This window comes from Scyliorhinus torazame, chromosome 20 (genome assembly GCF_047496885.1).
Source record: "Scyliorhinus torazame isolate Kashiwa2021f chromosome 20, sScyTor2.1, whole genome shotgun sequence".
Classification (NCBI taxonomy): domain Eukaryota; kingdom Metazoa; phylum Chordata; class Chondrichthyes; order Carcharhiniformes; family Scyliorhinidae; genus Scyliorhinus; species Scyliorhinus torazame.
The window spans coordinates 14,013,995-14,034,955 of record NC_092726.1 but is presented as its reverse complement, the minus strand read 5'-3'; the positions used below and the strand labels follow the sequence as shown (position 1 = coordinate 14,034,955).

Below are 20,961 nucleotides of genomic sequence, written 5' to 3'. Positions count from 1 at the left end.
AGGATAGAGGATTGTGTCCCGGGGGTGGTCCATGAAGACCAAACTGGGTTTGTGAAGGGGAGACAGCTAAATACAAATATACGGAGGCTGCTAGGGGTAATGATGATGCCCCCACCAGAGGGGGAAGCGGAGATAGTGGTGGCGATGGATGCTGAGAAAGCATTTGATAGAGTGGAGTGGGATTATTTGTGGGAGGTGTTGAGGAGATTTGGCTTTGGGGACGGGTATATCAGGTGGGTAAAGTTGCTGGAAAGGGCCCCGATGGCGAGCGTGGTCACGAAATGGACGGGGGTCTGACTATTTTCGGCTCCATAGAGGGACGAGGCAGGGATGTCCTCTGTCCCCGTTATTGTTTGCACTGGCGATTGAACCCCTGGCCATGGCACTGAGGCGTTCCAGGAAGTGGAGGGGAGTAATTAGGGGGGGGGGAGAAGAACACCGGGTATCTCTATATGCGGACGATTTGTTGCTATATGTGGCAGACCCGGCGGAGGGGATGCCAGAGATAATGCGGATACTTGGGGAGTTTGGGGATTTTTCAGGGTATAAACTAAACATGGGGAAAAGTGAGTTATTTGTGGTGCACCCGGGGGAGCAGAGAGATAGAGGATTTACCGTTGAGGAAGGTAACAAGGGACTTCCGGTACCTGGGGATCCAGATAGCCAAGAATTGGGGTACATTACATAGGCTTAATTTAATACGGTTGGTGGAACAGATGGAGGAGGATTTCAAGAGATGGGACATGGTGTCCTTGTCATTGGCAGGTAGGGTGCAGGCGGTTAAAATGGTGGTCCTCCCGAGATTCCTTTTTGTGTTCCAGTGCTTCCCGGTGGTGATCACGAAGGTTTTTTTTCAAAAGAATTGAGAAGAGCATTATGAGTTTTGTGTGGGCTGGGAAGACCCCGAGAGTGAGGCGGGGATTCTTGCAGCGTAGTAGGGACAGGGGGGGGGGGGGTTGGCACTACCGAGCCTAAGTGAGTACCACTGGGCCACCAATGTTTCAATGGTGTGTAAGTGGATGGGAGAAGGGGAGGGAGCGGCGTGGAAGAGAATGGAGCGGCGTGGAAGAGAATGGAGAGGGCGTCCTGCAAGGGGACTAGCCTGCAAGCAATGGTGACGGCGCCATTGCCGTTCTCACCAAAGAAATACACCACAAGCCTGGTGGTGGTGGCTACATTGAAAATTTGGGAGCAGTGGAGACGGCACAGGGGAGGAACGGGAGCTTTGGTACGGTCCCCGATAAGAAACAACCATCGGTTCGTTCTGGGGAGAATGGATGGGGGATTTGGAGCATGGCAAAGAGCTAGGGTAGTACAATTAAGAGATCTATTTGTAGATGGGACGTTTGCGAGTTTAGGAGCGCTGACGGAGAAATATGGGTTGCCCCAAGGGAATGCATTTCGGTATATGCAATTGAGGGCTTTTGCGAGGCAACAGGTGAGGGAATTCCCGCAGCTCCCGACGCAGGAAGTGCAGGATAGAGTGATCTCAGAGACATGGGTGGGGGACGGTAAGATAGCGGACATATACAGGGAGATGAGGGACGAGGGGGAGATCATAGTCGATGAGCTGAAAGGGAAATGGGAAGAAGAACTGGGGGAGGAGATTGAGGAGGGGCTGTGGGCGGATGCCCTACGTAGGATAAACTCATCGTCCTCGTGTGCCAGGCTAAGCCTGATACAATTTAAGGTGCTACACAGGGCGCATATGACTGGAGCACGGGTTAGTAAAGTTTTTGGGGTAGAGGATAGGTGTGCGAGATGCTCGAGAGGCCCAGCGAATCACACCCACATGTTCTGGTCATGCCCGGTACTACAGGGGTTCTGGGTGGGGGTGGCAAGGGTGCTTTCGAAGGTGGTCGGGGTCCGGGTCGAACCGAGCTGGGGTTTGGCTATATTTGGGGGTTGCAGAAGAGCCGGGAGTGCAGGAGGCGAGAGAGGCTGACGTGTTGGCCTTTGCGTCCCTTGTAGCCCGGCGCAGGATATTGTTAATGTGGAAGGAAGCTAAGCCCCCGGGGGTGGAGACCTGGATGAACGATATGGCAGGGTTCATAAAGTTAGAACGGATTAAGTTCGTGTTAAGGGGTTCGGCTCAGGGGTTCACCAGGCGGGTGGCAACCGTTCGTCGACTACCTCACAGAAAGATAGAGGGAATGGAAAAGAAGTAGATAACAGCAGCAACCCAGGGGGGGGGGGGGGGGGGGAAGAGAGGGGGGGGGGGAGGGGGGGGGGGGGGGGAAAGAGGGGGGGGGGAAAGAGAGGGGGGGGGGGAAAGAGGGGGGGGGGGGAAAGAGGGGGGGAAAGAGGGGGGGGGGGGGAAAGAGGGGGGGGGGGGAAAGAGGAGGGGGGGGGAAAGAGAGGAGGGGGGGGGAAAGAGAGGAGGGGGGGGGAAAGAGAGGAGGGGGGGGGAAAGAGAGGAGGGGGGGGGAAAGAGAGGAGGGGGGGGAAAAGAGAGGGGGGGGGGAAAAGAGAGGGGGGGAAAAGAGAGGGGGGGGAAAAGACGAGGGGGGGGGTGGAATCGGACGGATTCTCAGGGATGTTATTGTATATGTATAGGTATTTGGTTTTTGTAATTGTATATTGGATTGTTGGGACTGTATTTTTGGAAAGTATTTATTTTGGACAAGGCAGTTGCCGTTTAGTTTAGTTTAGTTTAGTTTTTTTGTTTTTGTTTATATATATATTATTTATTTATTTGTTTAAAACTGGCCACGGTTATTTCTATTGCTTTATTGTGTAAAAGAAACACTACGTATTGTTATGTTTGGCCAAAAAACTTGAATAAAATATATTTTTTTAAAAAGGAGCGAGATCGGTCTATACAACCCACATTGCAGTGGGTAGTTATCCCGCTTCAAGATCAAAGAGATCGTCGCCTCCGACATTGTCGGGGGCAGGGTCCCCCCCTCCCTTGCTTCATTGAAGGTCCTGACCAGCAACGGGGCTAACAGGTCTACATACTTCCAATAAAACTCCACCGGGAACCCATCCGGCCCCGGGGCCTTCCTTCCCTGCCTGCATGCTCCCCAGTCCTTTAACCAGCTCCTCCACCCCAATTGGCGCCCCCAAACCTGCCACCTCCTGCTCCTCCAGCCTTGGGAACCTCAATTGGTCCAAGAATTGCCGCATCCCCTCTTTTCCCCCTGGGGGCTGGGACCTATACAGTTCCTCGTAAAAGGCCTTAAACGCCTCATTCACTTTCCCCGCACTCCGCACCGTAATTCCCCTGCCATCTTTGACTCCGCCTATTTCCCTCGTTGCCATCCTCTTACGGAGCTGATGTGGCAGCATCCGGCTCGCCTTCTCCCCATATTCATATATCGCCCCCTGTGCCTTCCTCCACTGTGCCTCTGCCTTCTCTGTGGTCAACAGGTCGAACTCCGTCTGGAGACTTCGTCTCTCCCTGAGTAGTCTCTCATCAGGAGCCTCTGCATAGCTCCTGTCCACCCGTAAAATCTCCCCCCGAACCTCTCCCTTTCCCTGCCCTCTCTCTTCACCCTATGAGCCCTGATGGAGATTAACTCTCCCCTGACCACCGCCTTCAGCGCCTCCCATACTACTCCCACCTGCACCTCCCCGTTGTCGTTGCCCTCCAGATACCTTTCAATACACCCCCGCACCCTCCCGCACACTTCCTCGTCTGCCAGCAGTCCCACATCCAACCTCCACAATGGGCGTTGGTCCCTCTCTTCCCCCACCTCTAACTCCACCCAATGCGGGGCATGGTCTGAAATGGCTATGGCCGAATACTCCGTTCCCTCCACTTTCGGGATCAATGCCCTGCCCAGAACCAAAAAATCTATCCGGGAGTAGGCCTAATGTACGTGGGAGAAAAAAGAAATCTCCACGGATCTACTCCCCCCATCTGGTCCATAAACCCCCTAAGCAGCTTGGCCGCAGCCGGCCTCTTCCCCGTCCTAGATCTGGAGTGATCTAATGCTGGGTCCAGCACCGTGTTAAAATCCCCACCCATGATTAAGCTCCCTACCTCCAAGTCTGGAATACTCCCCAACATCCGTTTCATGAATCCAGCATTGACCCAGTTCGGGGCATATACATTCACCAGTACCACCTCCGTCCCCTGCAACCTACCACTCACCATCACGTATCGGCCTCACTTATCCGCTCCTCTGTTCTTGGCCTCAAACGACACCCGCTTTCCGACCAGTATTTCCACCCCTCTATTCTTCGCACCCAGCCCCGAATGGAACACCTGTCCCACCCATCCCTTCCTTAACCTGACCTGGTCTGCCACCTTCAAATGTGTCTCCTGAAGCATAACCACGTCTGCCTTCAGTCCCCTTAAGTGCGCGAACACTCGAGCCCTCTTAACCGGGCCATTTAGGCCTTTCACATTCCACGTGATCAGCCGGGTTGGGGGGTTACCCACCCCCACCCCCCGCCGACTATCCATCTCCTATCTTGGGCCAGTCCCGTGCTCGTGCCTCCAGTCCCCCAGGCGGGGAACCCCCGCCCCGGCCCTCTTCCATTTTCAGTTCCCCCTCGGACAGTGCAGCAGCAACCCCCCCCCCAGATCCACATCTAGCTCTTTTGCTCCCCCCCAAATTACTTCCGAGAGTCAGCTGACTTCTGCTGACACCGGCTTCCCCCGCCTTCCCATTGATCTCCCCTTGTGGGAGTCTCTCCTCCTTGCCTTCCTCCATTCTCCCCCCCCCCCCCCTTTTGGCATGGGAAAATGCCTGCGCTTTCCTGAACCTGCCCCGCCCCCTGTGGCGCAGCTCCTGTTGCAGCCATTATCCCAGCTCCCTTATCCCTGAGTCTCACCTCCCTCCAGCACCGACGCCCACATTCCCCATCATCATCATCTCGTCTACAGAAAAGAAAAAAAAGGGAAATTTTAGGAATATGAACCAGAACTCTACCCACATTCCCATCCATCATCCCACCCATGAATTATTCTTTACCCATATTTACAATCCCATATACGACCAACATCTCCCCCCACAACCACATCCCCTCAGTTCGAGTCCAGTTTTTCCGTCTGAATAAAGGTCCAAGCCTCTTCTGGCGTTTTAAGATAATGGTGTCGGTCCTGATAAGTGACCCACAGTCGCGCAGGCTGCAGCATGCCGAACCTGACTCTTTTTTTATGCAGCACTGCCTTGGCCCGATTGAAGCCAGCTCTCCTCCTTGCCACCTCCGCGCTCCAATCCTGGTAAACTCGGATCCACCGCGTTCTCCCATCTACTGCTCTGCAACTTCTTGGCCTATCTCAGCACACTTTCTTTGTCCGCGAAGTGATGGAACCTTGCCACTATCGCCTTTGGCGGCTCATCAGCCTTGGGTCTCCTCGCCAGGACCCAGTGAGCCCCTTCCAGCTCCAGGGGGGTCGGAGAGGCCTCCGCTCCCATCAGTGCATGGAGCATCGTACTCGCATCCGCCCCGGCATCGGGAAGACTCAGAATCCGGAGGTTTCTCCTCCTCGACCTGTTCTCCAGGACCTCAATTCTCTCGGCCCACCTCCTGTGCACCGCCTCGTGCGCCTCCATTTTTACCGCCAGGCCCAGGATCTCGTCCTCGTTGTCATTCATTTTATCTTTCACCTCACGAAGCTCCACCGCCTGGGTCTTCTGGGTCTCCTTCAGCCCCTCGATCGCCAACAGCATTGGCGCCAGCACCTCCTTTCTCAGCTCCTCCACACAGCGCTTAAGGAACTCCTGCTGGTCTGGCCCCCATGCTGCTCGCTCTTCGCCATCTTACTTTTTCCCCCTCGATTCTGCCGCTGCTCCAGAGCCTCTTTTTTTCGCCGCTCCACCGCTGATCTCGGCCATATATCGTAAGGGGGGACCTTACTGCACCTTCCCACACGGGATCAATTCAAAAAAGTTCAGTTGGGGCTCCTCTGGAGAGCCCAAAAGTCCGTTGTCGCGGGAGCTGCCGAAACGTCCGGCTTAGCTCCGCATCGCCGCAACCGGAAGTCATCGTGTTGCCCCTTTCAATGACCTGTGGACCTGTACACCTAGATCTCTCTGACTGTCAATACTCTTGAGGGTACTACCATTCACTGTATATTCCCTATCTGCATTAGACCTTCCAAAGTGCATTACCTCACATTTCCTGAGCACAACATCTATCTCCTGATTATTGTCCATGGAACAGTTTTTCCGTATTTACTCGATCAAACTTCTTAATAATGTTGAACATTTTAATAAGTATCTCATTGACTTCTACTCTCTGGAGAAACTTGAATTGTTCCCTTTAGTTTCTCATCCCTGCTAACATTCTGTGAAATCTTTGTATCCTCTCCAAGACCTTGACATCTTTCCTGAATCATGGTGCCCAGAATTTGCTAGAAAGGTGAGTTGAGACATGACCAGTCATTTATAAAGAGTTAGCATAGGATCCTTGCTTTTGTACTCTTCCTCTGTTAAGGGAACCAAGGATCCTTGTTGCCAAACAACTTGTCCTCAATTTCCATGCTTTGTCTCGGCCAAGTCCCAGGTCTCACTTTTTAAAAAAAAAAGGTATGTTTATTGAAGTTTTATATTAAAAACAATATAACAAAAGACAAAGATAGCATGGTCCAAAGTTAAAACGTGACAAACTAATACCCAATAAAAAAACACAAAACTAAAACCTAAACACTATAAATAAACCCCCTAACAGCTGACGGTGTCCAGATCGTTAAAAAAGGAAATAAAAGGTATGCCATCTCAGGTAGAACTTCCCCACCGGCCCCCTGATGGCATATTAATTTTTTTCTAAGTGCAGGAATGCCACTAAATCGTCCAGCCAGGCAGAAGCACTGGGCGAGATGGGAGACCTCAGGGCTACCAGTGATGCCAAGGCGACAACATGCCCCCTATCCTAGAGTGAAAAGTCAGTGAGTTTGAGACCCCAAATACGGCTACCAATGGACATGGTGTTGAAAAAGGAAACCCAGAAGCTGGCAAGCATATGTGTGTGGTTAGCTGAGGCAAACGATCAACGAGCACACTTGTCCTTCACGTTTGGGGAAATACCCACTCATCCTTGCCTTGGTCAAATGCATCCTGTGTAACACATTGAACTGGATTAAGATCAGCCGGGCACAAGAGGGTGTGGAGTTGACCGTACAGAGGGCCTCCCTCCAAGCCTCATCAGGAAGCACAGGACCCAGCTCCACCTCACCCTCACCCTATCCAATGGAGCAGGATCCGACAAAAGAATATAGCCATGCAGCTCTGAGATAGATCCCTCACCAGGTTGAGCCAAGGATAAAGCCTCGTTCAGCAAGAAGAAAGACAGGGCCAAAGTATAGGAAGGAAATATGGGCAAAGTTTCTCATCTGAAAATCGCGAAAAAGGTTAGAATTCGGCAACTGAAATTTGCCAGCCAGTTCCCTAAAACTGGCAAATCTCCCCTCTACAAATAAGTCACCAAAATGCTCAAGTCCTTTTGCTTTCCAAGATTTAAATGAAGGGTCCAAACCAGAAGGCAAGAAGTGGTGATTGTTCCAAAATAAGCTAAAGAGGATAGGGGGAAAAGCTTAAAGTGCTGCTGAAATGTTTACAAATCCTGATGGACCACCACTGGATTTGAGGAAAACCTAGCAGGAGAGAAGGGCGGTGGTGCAGTAACTATGACATGGAGAGTAGAGGTGGTGCACATGAGCAAGCCTCCATTTTGCCCCAAATAGAATTGGAGTCACTAATCCACAGCTAGCAGCCCAGTTTTAAAAAAACATTGTCCTGCCCGCCTGTCTCTTTGGAGTTGAACACTGCGGATTCTGGGACTCCTACCCGCCCAAATGAAAGCAGAAATCAATTTGTGAACAAAAAAGGATTTTGGCAAAAACATGGGATACATTGAAAGAAGAATAAAAATCTAGGAAGTACATTTAATTAATCGTTTGGATCCTTACCTGCCATAGACAGGGAGGTTGTTCCACCTCTGTCGATCCGCTCTGATACTATTAATCAGGCTTGAGTAATATGAAGTGAGGCATAATTATGGGCCAGCTTACCCCCAAATAACCAAAACTGGTTTGGAACGGTTAATGGGCTAAACTGAGCTTTTCGACCAGAGGGGTACACCGCACAACTTTTGCCTGAATTCAATTTGTAACCAGAGAAGAGGCAATTGTATTAAGTGTTTTCCACATACTTTCTGTGGAGGGAGTCAGGTCGATAATGTATATAAGTAGGTCATTAGCATAAAGTGATAGCCAATGCTCCATCCCATCACTACAGGTATCCCTCCAATGATTAGAGGCCCTCAACGATATAGAGGCGCTCTATTGCCAAGGCAAACAAAAATGGGGAAAGGGGTCAGCCCTGTTTTTAACACAATTTTTCTCCCTTACAAACAATCCCCCCCCCCCCCCCCGGTAACAAAATAATAAGAAATAGCACAGAGCAAGATATATACATGGTAAAATGATATGTTTACATAGCTTTGTACACTGGCTCTCTCCGGATGTGCCAGTTTCCCCAACCCTTCATGTAACCTCTTGCTCACCCACCCTCCCTGGCAATCCCCCATTCACCCCCCCCCCCCCCCCCCAAAAGGATGTCTCCTCTCTCTCCCCCCCCCCCCCCCCCCCCCCCCCCCACCCCCAGGTTGCTGCTGCAGGCCGACCTTCCTCTAACACTCCGCGAGATAGTCTAGGAACGGTTGCCACCGCCTGTAGAACCCCCTGCGCAGACCCTCTCAAGGCAAACTTAATCCTCTCCAGCTTTATGAACCCAGCCATGTCGTTTATCCAGGCCTCCACGCTGGGGGGGCTTCGCCTCCTTCCACATTAGCAAGATCCTTCGCCGGGCTACTAGGGACGCAAAGGCCAGAATGCCGGCCTCTTTCGCCTCCTGCACTCCCGGCTCGTCCACTGCTCCAAATATTGCTAGCCCCCAGCTTGGCTTGACCCGGACTTTCACCACCTGAGATATTGCTCCCGCCACTCCTCTCCAGAACCCCTCCAGGGCCGGGCATGACCAAAACATATGGGCATGGTTCGCCGGACTCCCTGAGCACCTTCCACATCTGTCCTCTACCCCAAAGAACCTACTCAACCTCGCCCAAGTGCACTCTGTGAACCACCTTAAATTGTATCAGGCTGAGCCTGGCACACGAGGAGGAGGAATTAACCCTACCTTGGGCATCAGCCCACAGACCTTCCTCAATCTCCTCCCCCAGCTCCTCCTCCCATTTACCCTTCAGCTCCTCTACCAGCGCTTCCCCCTCTTCTTTCATCTCCTGGTGTATTGCCGACACCTTGCCCTCCCTGACCCATACACCCGAGATCACCCTGTCTTGAATTTCTTGTGCCGGGAGCAACGGGAATTCCCTCACCTGTTGCCTCACAAACGCCCTCACCTGCATATATCTAAAGGCATTTCCCCGGGGTTATCTCAAACTTCTCCTCCAGTGCCCCTAGGCTCGCAAACGTCTCGTCAATGAACAGGTCCCCCATTCTTCTAATCCCCACCCGATGCCAGCTCTGAAACCCCCCGTCCATCTTCCCCGGGACAAACCGGTGGTTACCCCTGATCGGGGACCACACCGAGGCTCCCACTGCACCCCTGTGCCGTCTCCACTGGCCCCAGATCCTTAGCGTTGCCGCCACCACCGGGCTTGTGGTGTACCTTGTCGGCGAGAGCGGCAGCGGTGCCGTCACCAACGCCCCCAGGCTCATTCCTTTACAGGACGCCATCTCCATCCTCTTCCATGCCGCCCCCTCTCCCTCCATCACCCACTTGCGGATCATCGCCACATTTGCTGCCCAGTAGTAGCTCCCTAGGTTTGGCAGCGCCAACCATCCTCGGTCCCTACTGCTTCAAGAAACCCTCTCCTTACCCTCGGGGTCCTATTTGCCCACACAAACTCCATTATACTCGTACCTACTCTCTTGAAAAAGGCCTTGGTGATCACGATGGGAAGGCACTGAAACACAAACAGAAACCTCGGAAGGACCACCATTTTGACCGACTGCACTCTACCCGCTAGCGAGAGCGGTAACATGTCCCATCTTTTGAAGTCCTCCTCCATTTGCTCCACCAGCCGGGGCAGCCCTGTTGAGTGCCCTTACCCAATGGAAAGTAATCTGAGTGTAGAATGTTCGTGCAAACGCTGGCAGTCGGGGCATTGTACAACAGAGACATCCAGGAGACAAATTTATAGTTGAATCCAAATCTCCTGAAAATCTCAGAGATTCCCATTCCACCATGTCATACGCTTTTTCAGTGTCCAGAGATATTATAACCTCAGGTGCTGGAGAGGGGGAAAGAATAACATTTAAAAGTCAGATGCTCATTCCTAGGGTAGGAGAGTCAAATACGAGGGGACATAGGTTTGAAGTGCATGGGGAAAAGTTTAGAACAGATGTGCGAGGCAAGTTTTCATACACAGAGGGTGGTAAATATATGGAACGCGCTGCCTGGGGAGGTGGTGGGAGCAGGTCCGATAGCAGCATTTAAGGGGCATCAAGACAAATATATGAATAGGGTGGGGATGGAAAAATACGGACTCTTAAGTGCATAGGGTTTTCGTTTCGGCAGATACCATGGTCGCCGCATGCTTGGAGGGCCAATGGGCCTTTTCCTGTGCTGTACTGTTCTTTGTTTTTGACAGATAGTGGCTGACAATTGTTGGTCCTTCACAAAGCCTGTTTTATCTTCCAAAATTGTACCTGGAGACAAGGCTCCAGACGGAGCGCCAGGACCTTAGCCAGCAGCTTAATGCCCATGTTTAAAAGTGAGATGGGATGACAGGAACTGCATTCAGGTGGGTCCCTATCCCTCTTAAGGAGCAAGGAAATAGAGGCTTGAGTTAAGGTCGGAGGCAATCATAGAATCCCTACAGTCATTCGGCCCATTGAGTCTGCACCGATCCTTTGAAAGACCACCCGACCGAGGCCCAACCGTTGGACACTCGAGCTATTTAGCATGGGCAGATCCACCTAACCTGCATCTCTTAGGACTATGAGAAGAAATCGGAAGATCCGGAGGAAACCCATGCAAACCTGGTTTTGGGGGGGGGGGGGGGGGAAGGAGGAATGTGCAAACTCTATATAGGCAGTTACCCAAGGTCAGAATCTAATCCGGGTCCCTGGAGCTGTGAGGTAGCAGTGCTTGCTACTGTGCTGCCCTTGAATGAAACCCCAGACACTGAGTCATTAAACATATCCAATATTAAGGGTGCGAGCTGTTTCAAGAATTTTTTGGAAAGCTTGACCGGGAATCCATCAGGGCCCGGGGCCTTGCCAGGCTGCATCAGCCTAATATATTTTAAAATCTCATATGGGTGTAATCGTGAATCCAATTCACAGCTCTTATCCACTTCAACAGTTGGGCTGTGCAGACCATTCAAGACGTCAGCCAAGATTGATTTATTTGCAGGGGACTCTGACTTATACAGATCGCAGTAATGAGATCTAAAAGCTGTGTTGACCTGGAGAGGAGCGGAAACAAGATTGCCGCCTGTATTGCCTAATCTAGGAATCTCACGTAAGGCTACTTGCCATTTGAGTTGATGAGCCAGATGATTTTTTTAAAAATTGTTTATGGGACCTGGGCATCGCAGGCTGAGCCAGTATTTATTGTCCATCCATAAGGCCATAAGACAGAGGAGCTGAATAGCCCACTCGGCCCATCAAGTCTGCTCCACTTTTCAATCATGGTGATATTTTTCTCACCCCCATTTTCCTTCCTTATCCCCATAACCCCTGATCCCCTTATAAATCAAGAACCTATCTATCTCTGTCTTAAAGACACACCCTGAGAGCATTTCAGAGATTGTGTCTGACTTGTTTAATTTAACATAATCTTTAATGGAGTAAACAAATGCTTCATGCCAAATTGTCCTTGGGTTCTTCACCCAAAGGGTTGTGAATCTCTGGAATTCCTTGCCCAGTGAAGCAGTTGAGGCTCCTTCTTTAAACATTTTTAAGAAAAAGATAGATACCTTTCTAAAGAATAAAGGGATTCGGGGATATGGTGTACGGGCTGGAGAGTGGAGCTGAGTCCGCAAAGATCAGCCATGATCTCATTGAATGGCGGTACAGACTCGAGGGGCCAGATGGCCTACTCCTGTTCCTAGTTCTTATGTTCTTAGTTGTGGTTGCTGGGTTACGTGTTGGGATGGAGGCGTGGGGTGCTGTTTCCAAGAGCCGGTGCAGACTCAATGGGCCGAATGGCCTCCTCCTGCACTGTAAATTCTGAGATTCTATGAAAACTTACTGTCTAACAGCAGAGTAGTGTCTCGGGGAGGTAGTGACATGGTGGTATTATCACTGGACTCGTAATCCAGAGACCCAGAGTCATGCTCTGGGGACCTGGGTTCGAATCCCGCCATAACATGGTGAAATTTGAATTCAATAAATACCTGGAATTAAGTCTAAAAGGTTCAGATGGTAGTGCAGTGGTTAGCACTGCTGCCTCACAGCGCCGAGGTCCGAGGCTCGATCCCAGCTCTGGGTCACTGTCTCTGTGGAGTTTGCACATGCTCCCTGTGTTGCGTGGGTCTCACTCCCACAACCCAAATATGTGCAGGGTAGGTGGATTGGCCATGCTAAATTGCCCCTTAATTGGAAATAAAATAATTGGATACTCTTTTTTAAAAAAAAAAAAAAAAAAAATTTTTTTTAAGTCTACCATGTGGCACTTTGTGAAAACCTTTTCAAAGTCTATAAATATGACACTAATACATATTCTAATACCCATTTATTTTGTTTAATATAATGAAATTAAGCTGATGGAGGGGTGGAATGGATTTATATTGACAGCCTTCATAACTTCAAGGCAGCCGAAAGTGGTTTGCCGCTAGAAAAAGATATTTCTCATAAATGTGGAGTAGCCAACCTTTTTTTTTTCAATTAAGGGGCAATTTAGTTTGGCCAATTCACCTACCGTATACATCTTTTGTGTTATGGAGGTGAGACCCACACAGACACTGGGAGAATGCAAATTCCACACTAACAGTGACCCAGGGCGGGGATCTAACCTGGGCCCTCGGCGCTGTGAGGCATCAGTGCTAACCACTGCTCCACTGTGCTGCCCCTTTACCGCAGTAAAATAACTTGAAGTATTGTCACTGTTCTCCAGTGTTATGCAGAAGTCCAAGGATTTTGACCCAGCAACAATGAAGCAAGAGTGAGTATTTTCAAATTCGGCTGGTGAGTGGCTTGCAGGAGAACTTCCAAGTGGTAGTATTCCCATGTACCTGCTGTGGTGATATACATCACTGTAAGTACACAAAGGGTTAATGTACATACACTACACCCAGCTAGACACTGGAGGGAACACCAGAGAAATGACACACAGGCAGACAACCAATAGGTCAGTAAGATAGGACACGACCAATGGGCAATCACTATACACACAGAGGTGACACTACCACAGGAGGGTATTACACCAACCCATATAAAAGGACACATCACACATGCTCAGTCTCTTTCCAGTGGAGACTCTCAGTGAGTACAGACACGGGGTTGATTGAACATCACTCCCACCACACGGATTGTAGCAAAATGGTTCATCAGTCTGAGTAGCTATAGCAGGATTAACAGTAGCGTCGAATCCAAGTAGGAGAATTGTTTAACGTGTTAAAGCTATCTCCAAGTCTGAACCTTCCTTTGTCAGAGTGCACATCAAGGAAGCAGCTTATGCTACGTCAAGAGCATAACAAAACATGGTTCCAGGAGTGAACTGTTAAATCCATATAGTTTCAACTCAGCGAACAGTGACAAGCAGCAACAACAGCCAGGCAAGATGATGTTCGGGATTCCGGTTCCGCTGCAGCTCAGGTGCCACGGAAATCTCAGTGAAAACTTGCGTTGGTTTCGGCAGAGGTTCGAGATCTACTTGGTAGCGTCCGACCTAGATGGTGTGGCAGATGCAGAAAAAAAATAACGCTTCATCGCGGGTCCAGAAGCAGGTGAAATCTTCCAGACCTTCAAATACTCAAAGGGGCAAAACAAGAGCGACTTCCAGGCAGTCCTGGACAAATTCCAAGATTTCTGTGAGGAACATCCAAGAAGAAAAGGTATAAGAGGCGCCAAAACTCACCGCGAGGTAGGCTTGCAGCAACGAGCGGCAGTTTTGAATTGCAGCCATCTCGGAAAAGGTGCTGCACATGCACAGTTGCGCGAAGAGCGCACAGAACGTGAAGGTCCGTTTGTGCATGCGCAATTGAGAACAAGGCCCCAAGTAAAGGAACAGCGATCTGCGCAATCGCTTCCTACGCACTACGTCACACGCTTCATGACGTCAGAGGCCCCGGACCATGCCTTCTTAAAGGTTTAAAAGCCGTAAAACCAGAATCTTTCACCTGGAACGACAGCACAATGCCTGAAATGCGACCAGTAGCTGAAAGTAACCTCCACAGAACCCTGCAACAAGCAGTTAGCACCGCTCAAAAAAATGATATAGTCCTTGAAGACTATGACTCAGACCTTGAATTCTTCTTTGGACATGGTGAGCCCAATGCCAGCTCCGACACAAAACGTGATGATATGGTCTTGGAAGACAACGACTCAGGCGAAGCTTTCACCTTTGGAGGCTACCCTAGTACCAAATCCGAACCGCAACTCGACATGTTACACATTGACCACCCCGATGACGAGTTTTTCGGATTTGAGGAGCTTCAGCCCAGCAGATATGACATCCCGACTCGTGAGTGCAGGATTATGCTGCGGCCTGACACCAAGAGACAGAGAGCGGCACAAGCCCACAGAGAGCGGCCTGCTGCCCCACACAGAGTGGTCCACGTGCCGTGAAGGGTCCCAGTCTCCACACACAGCAATGAAAGGCTCCACAGCGAGACAACTGCACGTCTCCACACAAGAAGTGACTTGAGTGACACACGCCTCCACAGAGAGCTCGTGGACAGACTCCACGATAGAAGCAATGCAGGACTCCAGAGCGCAGTCCTTGCATGAACAAGAAGTGATGACAGTTCCCACAGAGAGACCAATGCACGATTCCACACAAAGAACGCTTCAAGACTCCACAGAGAGAGTGACACAAGCCTCCACAGCGAGCTCGTGGACAGCCTCCATGATAGAAACAATGCAAGACTCCAAAGCGCCGTCCTTGCATGAACAAGACCATGAGGGTCTAGCAACCTCCTCTGAGCAACCAGCAGCAGACAATGCAAGTGTGCCACGCTCAAGTGAACAACAGAAAGACAATGACAGTCTACCATGCTCAAGTGTACAGCAAGCAGACTATGACAGTCCACCCAGATTATTTGAGCCACCAGAAGAAGACTCTTGATGGTCTACCCAGCTCAAGTGAACGACAAGAAGACACTGAGGCTCTACCCACTGTATGTGTACAGTACGAAGTCTTACAACACCAGGTTAAAGTCCAACAGGTTTGTTTCGATGTCACTAGCTTTCGGAGCGCTGCTCCTTCCTCAGGTGAATGAAGAGGTATGTTCCAGAAACATATATATAGACAAATTGAAAGATGCCAGACAATGCTTGGAATGCGAGCACAGATCCAGAGATGGGGTAACCCCAGGTTAAAGAGGTGTGAATTGTGTCAAGCCAGGACAGTTGGTAGGATTTCACACAAAGGGTTAATGTCCATACACTACACCTAGCTAGACACTAGAGGGAACACCAGAGACATGACATACAGACAGTCAATCAATAGGTCAGAAAGATAGGACACGACCAATGGGCAATCACGATACACACAGAGGTGACACTACCACAGGAGGGCATTACACCAACCCATATAAAAGAACACATCACACATGCTCAGTCTCTTTCCAGTGGAGACTCAGTGAGTACAGACACAGGGTTGATTGAATATCACTCCCACCACATCGATTGTAGCAGACTGGTTCGTCAGTCTGAGTAGCTGCAGCAGGATTAACAGTAGCGTCGAATCCAAGTGGGAGAATTGTTAACAGTAATAAACGTGTTAAAGCTATCTCCAAGTTTGAACCTTCCTTTGTCAGAGTGCACATCAAGGAAGCAGCTTATGCTACGTCAAGAGCATAACAAAACATCTGCTGCCCCAACAATTTGGCCTGACCAGAATGTCAGGTAAAGCTCCCATCTGCAACAACAATAAGTTCACGCCAGCGCTGACTGACTCCACCTTCAAAAGGTGGGGACAGGACAGAAGGACGCTGACAGTCAGGTACCTGTACACGGACGGCAGGATCGCAACACTGGGCGAACTGACCGAGAAATTCCAGCTAGCCAGGGAGAACGAGCTAAGGTACCTGCAACTAAAAAAACTTCCTACGAAAGGAGACAGGGACATACCCACAACCACCACGACAGACACTACTGGACGCAAGCATACTAGATAGAGGAAACTGTAGTGACATGTATGACCGACTGGTAGAAGGGGCCTACATCGTAATGGACGCAACAAGAATGAAGTGGGAGGAGAACCTGGGGACCGAAATAGGGTGGGGGACTCTGGAGCGAAGCACTGCATTGGGTCAACTCCACCTCCACGTGCGCAAGGCTCAGACTGACATAACTAAAGGTGGTACATAGAGCCCACTTAACAAGAACCCGTATGAGTAGGTTCTTCCCAGAGGTGGAGGACAGATGTGAGCGGTGCCAAGGAGGCCCAGCCAACCACGCCCACATGTTCTCGTCCTGCCCCAGACTTGTGGAGTACTGGACAGCCTTGTTCGAGGCAATGTCCAAGGTGGTGCGGGTGAGGGTGGAGCCCTCAATAGAGGATAGCCGGGGAGGGGGGAAGCAGGGAAACGTTAACAAACTGAACGTCCCCAGGAACAGAGAAAACGGGGAAGACCGGAGGGCCGCAGAAGCGGAACGAGACGACAACGGCAGCGAACTCCGCCTGGGAGAAGCAAGGGACGACAATACCACGAACAGATGCCTACTTATGTGTGTAAATAATTTTGCCAAGTTTACAGCTGCCGCTGTTGAGCGGGAGCATAATACCGTCCGATGGCTTCTCGGAAAATTAAAAGGTCAGCAGCAGCTGCAACCCTTAGGGGAGTGGGGATGAGTGCGCCGTTGGGAGGGTGTGGGAAGACAGGCGCGTGGGGTCACGTCTAGTCAATTGCTATTGTATATTCTCTTTTTGAACTATGTTAATGTTCACTCTATTTTGCTGCGTTAGGATTATTACTATTTATTATGAAAAACTTTGCAATACTTCAATAAAAATATTTTTTTTAAAAAGAGAAAAAAAAACACCTGCTGCCCTTTTCCTTGTAGATGATAGTGGTCATGGGTTTTGAAAAATTCTTCCTCACAAGCCTTGGTGAGTTTCTGTTCTGCATCTTTGTCGTGCTCACTGCTGCCAACTGTGTATTGGTGGTGGAGGGAGTGAATGTTTATGGAAGGGGGTAGCAATCAAGCAGGCTGCTTTGTCCTGGATGTTGTTAAGGTTCTCGAATGTTGTTGGAGATGTACTCATCCAGGCCATTGGCTGTAGCCGTTGGCTATAATTTTTTTAAAAAAATAATACATTTAGAGTACCCAATTCATTTTTTTTTCCCAACTAAGGGGCAATTTAGTGTGTTCAATCCACCTTCTCTGCACATCTTTGGGTTGTGGGCGCGAAACCCACGCAAACACTGGGAGAATGTGCAAACTCCACACGGACAGTGACCCAGAGCCAGGGTCGAACCTGGGACCTCGGTGCCGTGAGACAGCAGTGCTACCGCTGCGCCACCATGCTGCCCGCCATTGGCTATAATTGCATGATACACAAATATCTATGCTGGGTTACGTTGGGTTATCCCTCGTCTGTAAATCACATGTGAATCGGACATTCCCAGTTCTGGCCCTGACACGTACGGTAACATTGTGACAATGAGGGAATTTATTTACCAATATTCACCGATTTTTATTTGTTGCCAGGAGAGAGTGCAGCTGATTGTCACCAGGACTCAAATAATACACCTTTTAAACCTCACATAAATGCTAATAGGTGGAACAATTCTGATTCTGGCAAAATTGGTTTTATTTACTGGCAGGAAAAGCACCATTTCCTGGGGTAAATATGTTTGTGCATTTTCCCATTGTCTTTAAAATATCGCACAAAATGCTTAACTTGCAGATGAATTACTGTCAAGTTCAGTGGCTGTTGCCATTTTGGTATAAGCATCTGTTACTGTTGCTCAGAAAATGAGAAGAACAGCACTAAGTTTAATGATGGATGTTTCCTGTTGTTTGAGGAAGGAATATTGGCCAGGCCACTGGGAAAGCTTCGTGGTCTTAAAATAATGTAATTTTACGGTCAGCTGAACCACTGGAGCAGACAGTTATGGTCTGGTTCAAAATCCCATCTGAAGAATTCCACCTTGTCTGGACGATGATTGTTCGGATGAAATGTTCATGATACTATTTATGTGACAGATCGAACATTTGGGAAAATCTGAAAAAATTCACGAGATTCATAGCAAGTTGACTAGATTGATTCCTGAATTCAGAGGATTGTCCTCTTGAGCAGAACAGGTTTAATCACAATGTGACAAACATCTGGGTGGGATTCAGAAATGCATGCAATCTGTTTTTGTCACATCTATCATCTATTGTACAGTGTGGTGTGTCCAACTACAGACCACCTGTTAATTCATATATTTATCTTTCTGAACTTGTGTGGTCAAGCTTAGGTTGTTCCAAACCCCTGCAATCTTGTGATTTTAGTAATTTAGTAAGCACCTTGGCTCTCAAACTTTATGTACTTTAAACAAAACGTTATTGGTCACTAACCAGATCTCTCCCTATGTCCTGGGATCTGGCCATGGGTCTTGACAAGATGAGCAGAAATTTCTTCACTCGGGGATGTGAATATTTCTGAATCTCTAACCAGAGGGCTGTGGAGACTTAGTTCGATCCATTATTCTAATTGGGCTGGAAAATGGAGATGCGGTTGGAGATCAGTTATTATGTGACTGAATGCCAAAGCAGGCTTGAGATGCTGAATGTATCACTCTGACTCCTATTTGTTCTTGTTAATTAAACTGAGATTTTGTGGACAAAGTAGTGGAATTTATTTCGGTTGGCAATTCAGTTGACTATCCACTTTGGGTTTTAGTGATTTTATAATTATTAGCTTGCCCATTTTGCACCTGTCCAGGAATCTGCAGTTTCAACAGTTAACATGGTATCATGTTCACAATGAAAGTTTGTGCGAATGTCACGAATTATTGGGCTTTCTGCGGTATTCACACTTCACTGACTACATGGTGTGTGTGTTGCAGTGACCTTTGTAATCTGTAATTTGTTTTGATTTTTCAGAAATCCAAAAGGTGATCTGGATGCCATGGGCCCTGATGTGGCAATGAAGTTCTGTCGATTGCCAAAGTGTCAGCAGAATGAAGTAAGTGTTGCAATAACTGTGTCCATGATGCCTAAGTTCAGAAAATACTGTCCATGAGATCGTGTCAGCGTACAACTGTACTGAATTCCAAAGAGACGTGTGCTCTTGAGGCTTATTTTGATATGAATAGTGGATTTGCTTATGTCATTTACTTGACTACAAAATACTGCTAAATACAATGTTACTTGATATTTTCTCTCGCCACATATATAGGATTATATGTGTATATCGTATCCGAATATGCATTGACTTGAAGCAACATATTTTCATGTTAAAATTACAAGTTTAAAAAAAATAATTTACGGGATGTAGCTGGTTTGGCTAGTATTTATTGCCCATCCCGAGTTGCCCTTCAGAAGGTGGTGATGAATTGCCTTCGTGAACCGCTGCGGTCCCCAAGGTGTAGATACGCTCACCTTACTGTTCGGGAGTTACAGTATTTTGCCTCAGTGACAGTGAAGAAACGGCGATATAATAATAATCTTTATTGTCATAAGTAGGCTTACATTAACACTGCAATCAAGTTACCATGAAAATCCCCTAGTCGCCACACTCCGGCACCTCTTCGAGTACACGGAGGAAGAATTCAGAATGTCCAAATGACCTAACAAGCATGTCTTTCGGGACTTGTGGGAGGAAACTGGAGCACCCGGAGGAAACCCCTGCAGACACTGGGAGAACGTGCAGACTCCGCACAGACAGTGACCCAAGCCGGGATTCGAACCCCTGACCCTGGCGCTGTGAAGCAACAGTGCTAACCATTGTGCTACCATGCTGCCCATATATTCCCAAGACTGGATGGTGAGTGACCTGGAGGTGAACCTCCATCCAGGTGGTGGTGTTCTCAGGTATATATTGCTCCTGTCCTTCCAGATGGTCGTGGTCGTGGGTTTGGAAGGGACTGTCTAAGGAACCCTGAAGAGTTCCTGCAGTGCATCTTGTAGTTGGTACACATGGCTGCCACTGTTCGCCAGTGGTGGAGGGTTTGAATGTTTGTGGAAGGGGTGCCAATCAATTGGGCTGCTTTGTCCTGGATGGTGTCGAGCTTTTTGAGTGATGTTGGAGCTGCAGTCATCCAGGCAAGTGGAGAGTATTCCATTACACTCCTGACTTGTACCTTGTAGATGGTGGACAGGCTTTGGGGGATCAGGAGATGAGTTATTCGCTGCAGGATTCCTAGTCTTTGACCCGGTCTGGTAGCCACAGTATTAATTAGGCTCGTCCAGGTCAGTTTCTGATTCATGGTAAACCTCAGGATGTTGCTTTTGAAAAAACCCTTTACACATGGGTTTCCAAGGGTAATCCAGCAGGACGGCCACTTGAAACATTTGTGTTAACACAGTACAGGAACAAAAGCATACTTCAGCTGATGTATGGTATGAAATGTGAAGCCATAAATTAATGTCACAATCAGCTGTGGCGTTGGTAGTTTTCTTGCCCCTGAGTCATAAAGCTCCTGGATCAAGTTCTGCCATTGGCTTGAGCACAAAAACCTGTGCTGATAATTGACGGCAATTCTGAGGGAATGCTGCACTGTTAGAGGAACATTTTTTGGGTGAGACAATAAACTGGGGGCTTGTTTGCATGCTTGGTTTGACGTAGAAAATGCCATGACATTATTTTGAGGAAGAGCAGGGGCGTTGCGTCTGGTGTCCTGCCAATATTTATTTGTCAATCAAAATTACAACATTAT

At 49.0% G+C, this 20,961-nt stretch overlaps 1 protein-coding gene across 5 annotated transcripts in view; it reads left to right on the top strand.

The window, feature by feature from the left end:
• cdca2 (cell division cycle associated 2) overlaps nt 1–20,961 on the top strand; it is a 73,368-nt gene that overhangs the window by 11,825 nt on the left and 40,582 nt on the right. For 4 of the 5 annotated variants that reach the window (XM_072485687.1, XM_072485689.1, XM_072485688.1 and 1 more), the window contains exon 3: nt 19,187–19,268. In XM_072485687.1, the coding sequence (XP_072341788.1) occupies nt 19,187–19,268 (82 nt within the window). Of the gene's footprint in view, nt 1–19,186; nt 19,269–19,768; nt 20,070–20,961 lie in introns of those variants that run through there. The other variant, XM_072485690.1, reaches the window with a different exon arrangement.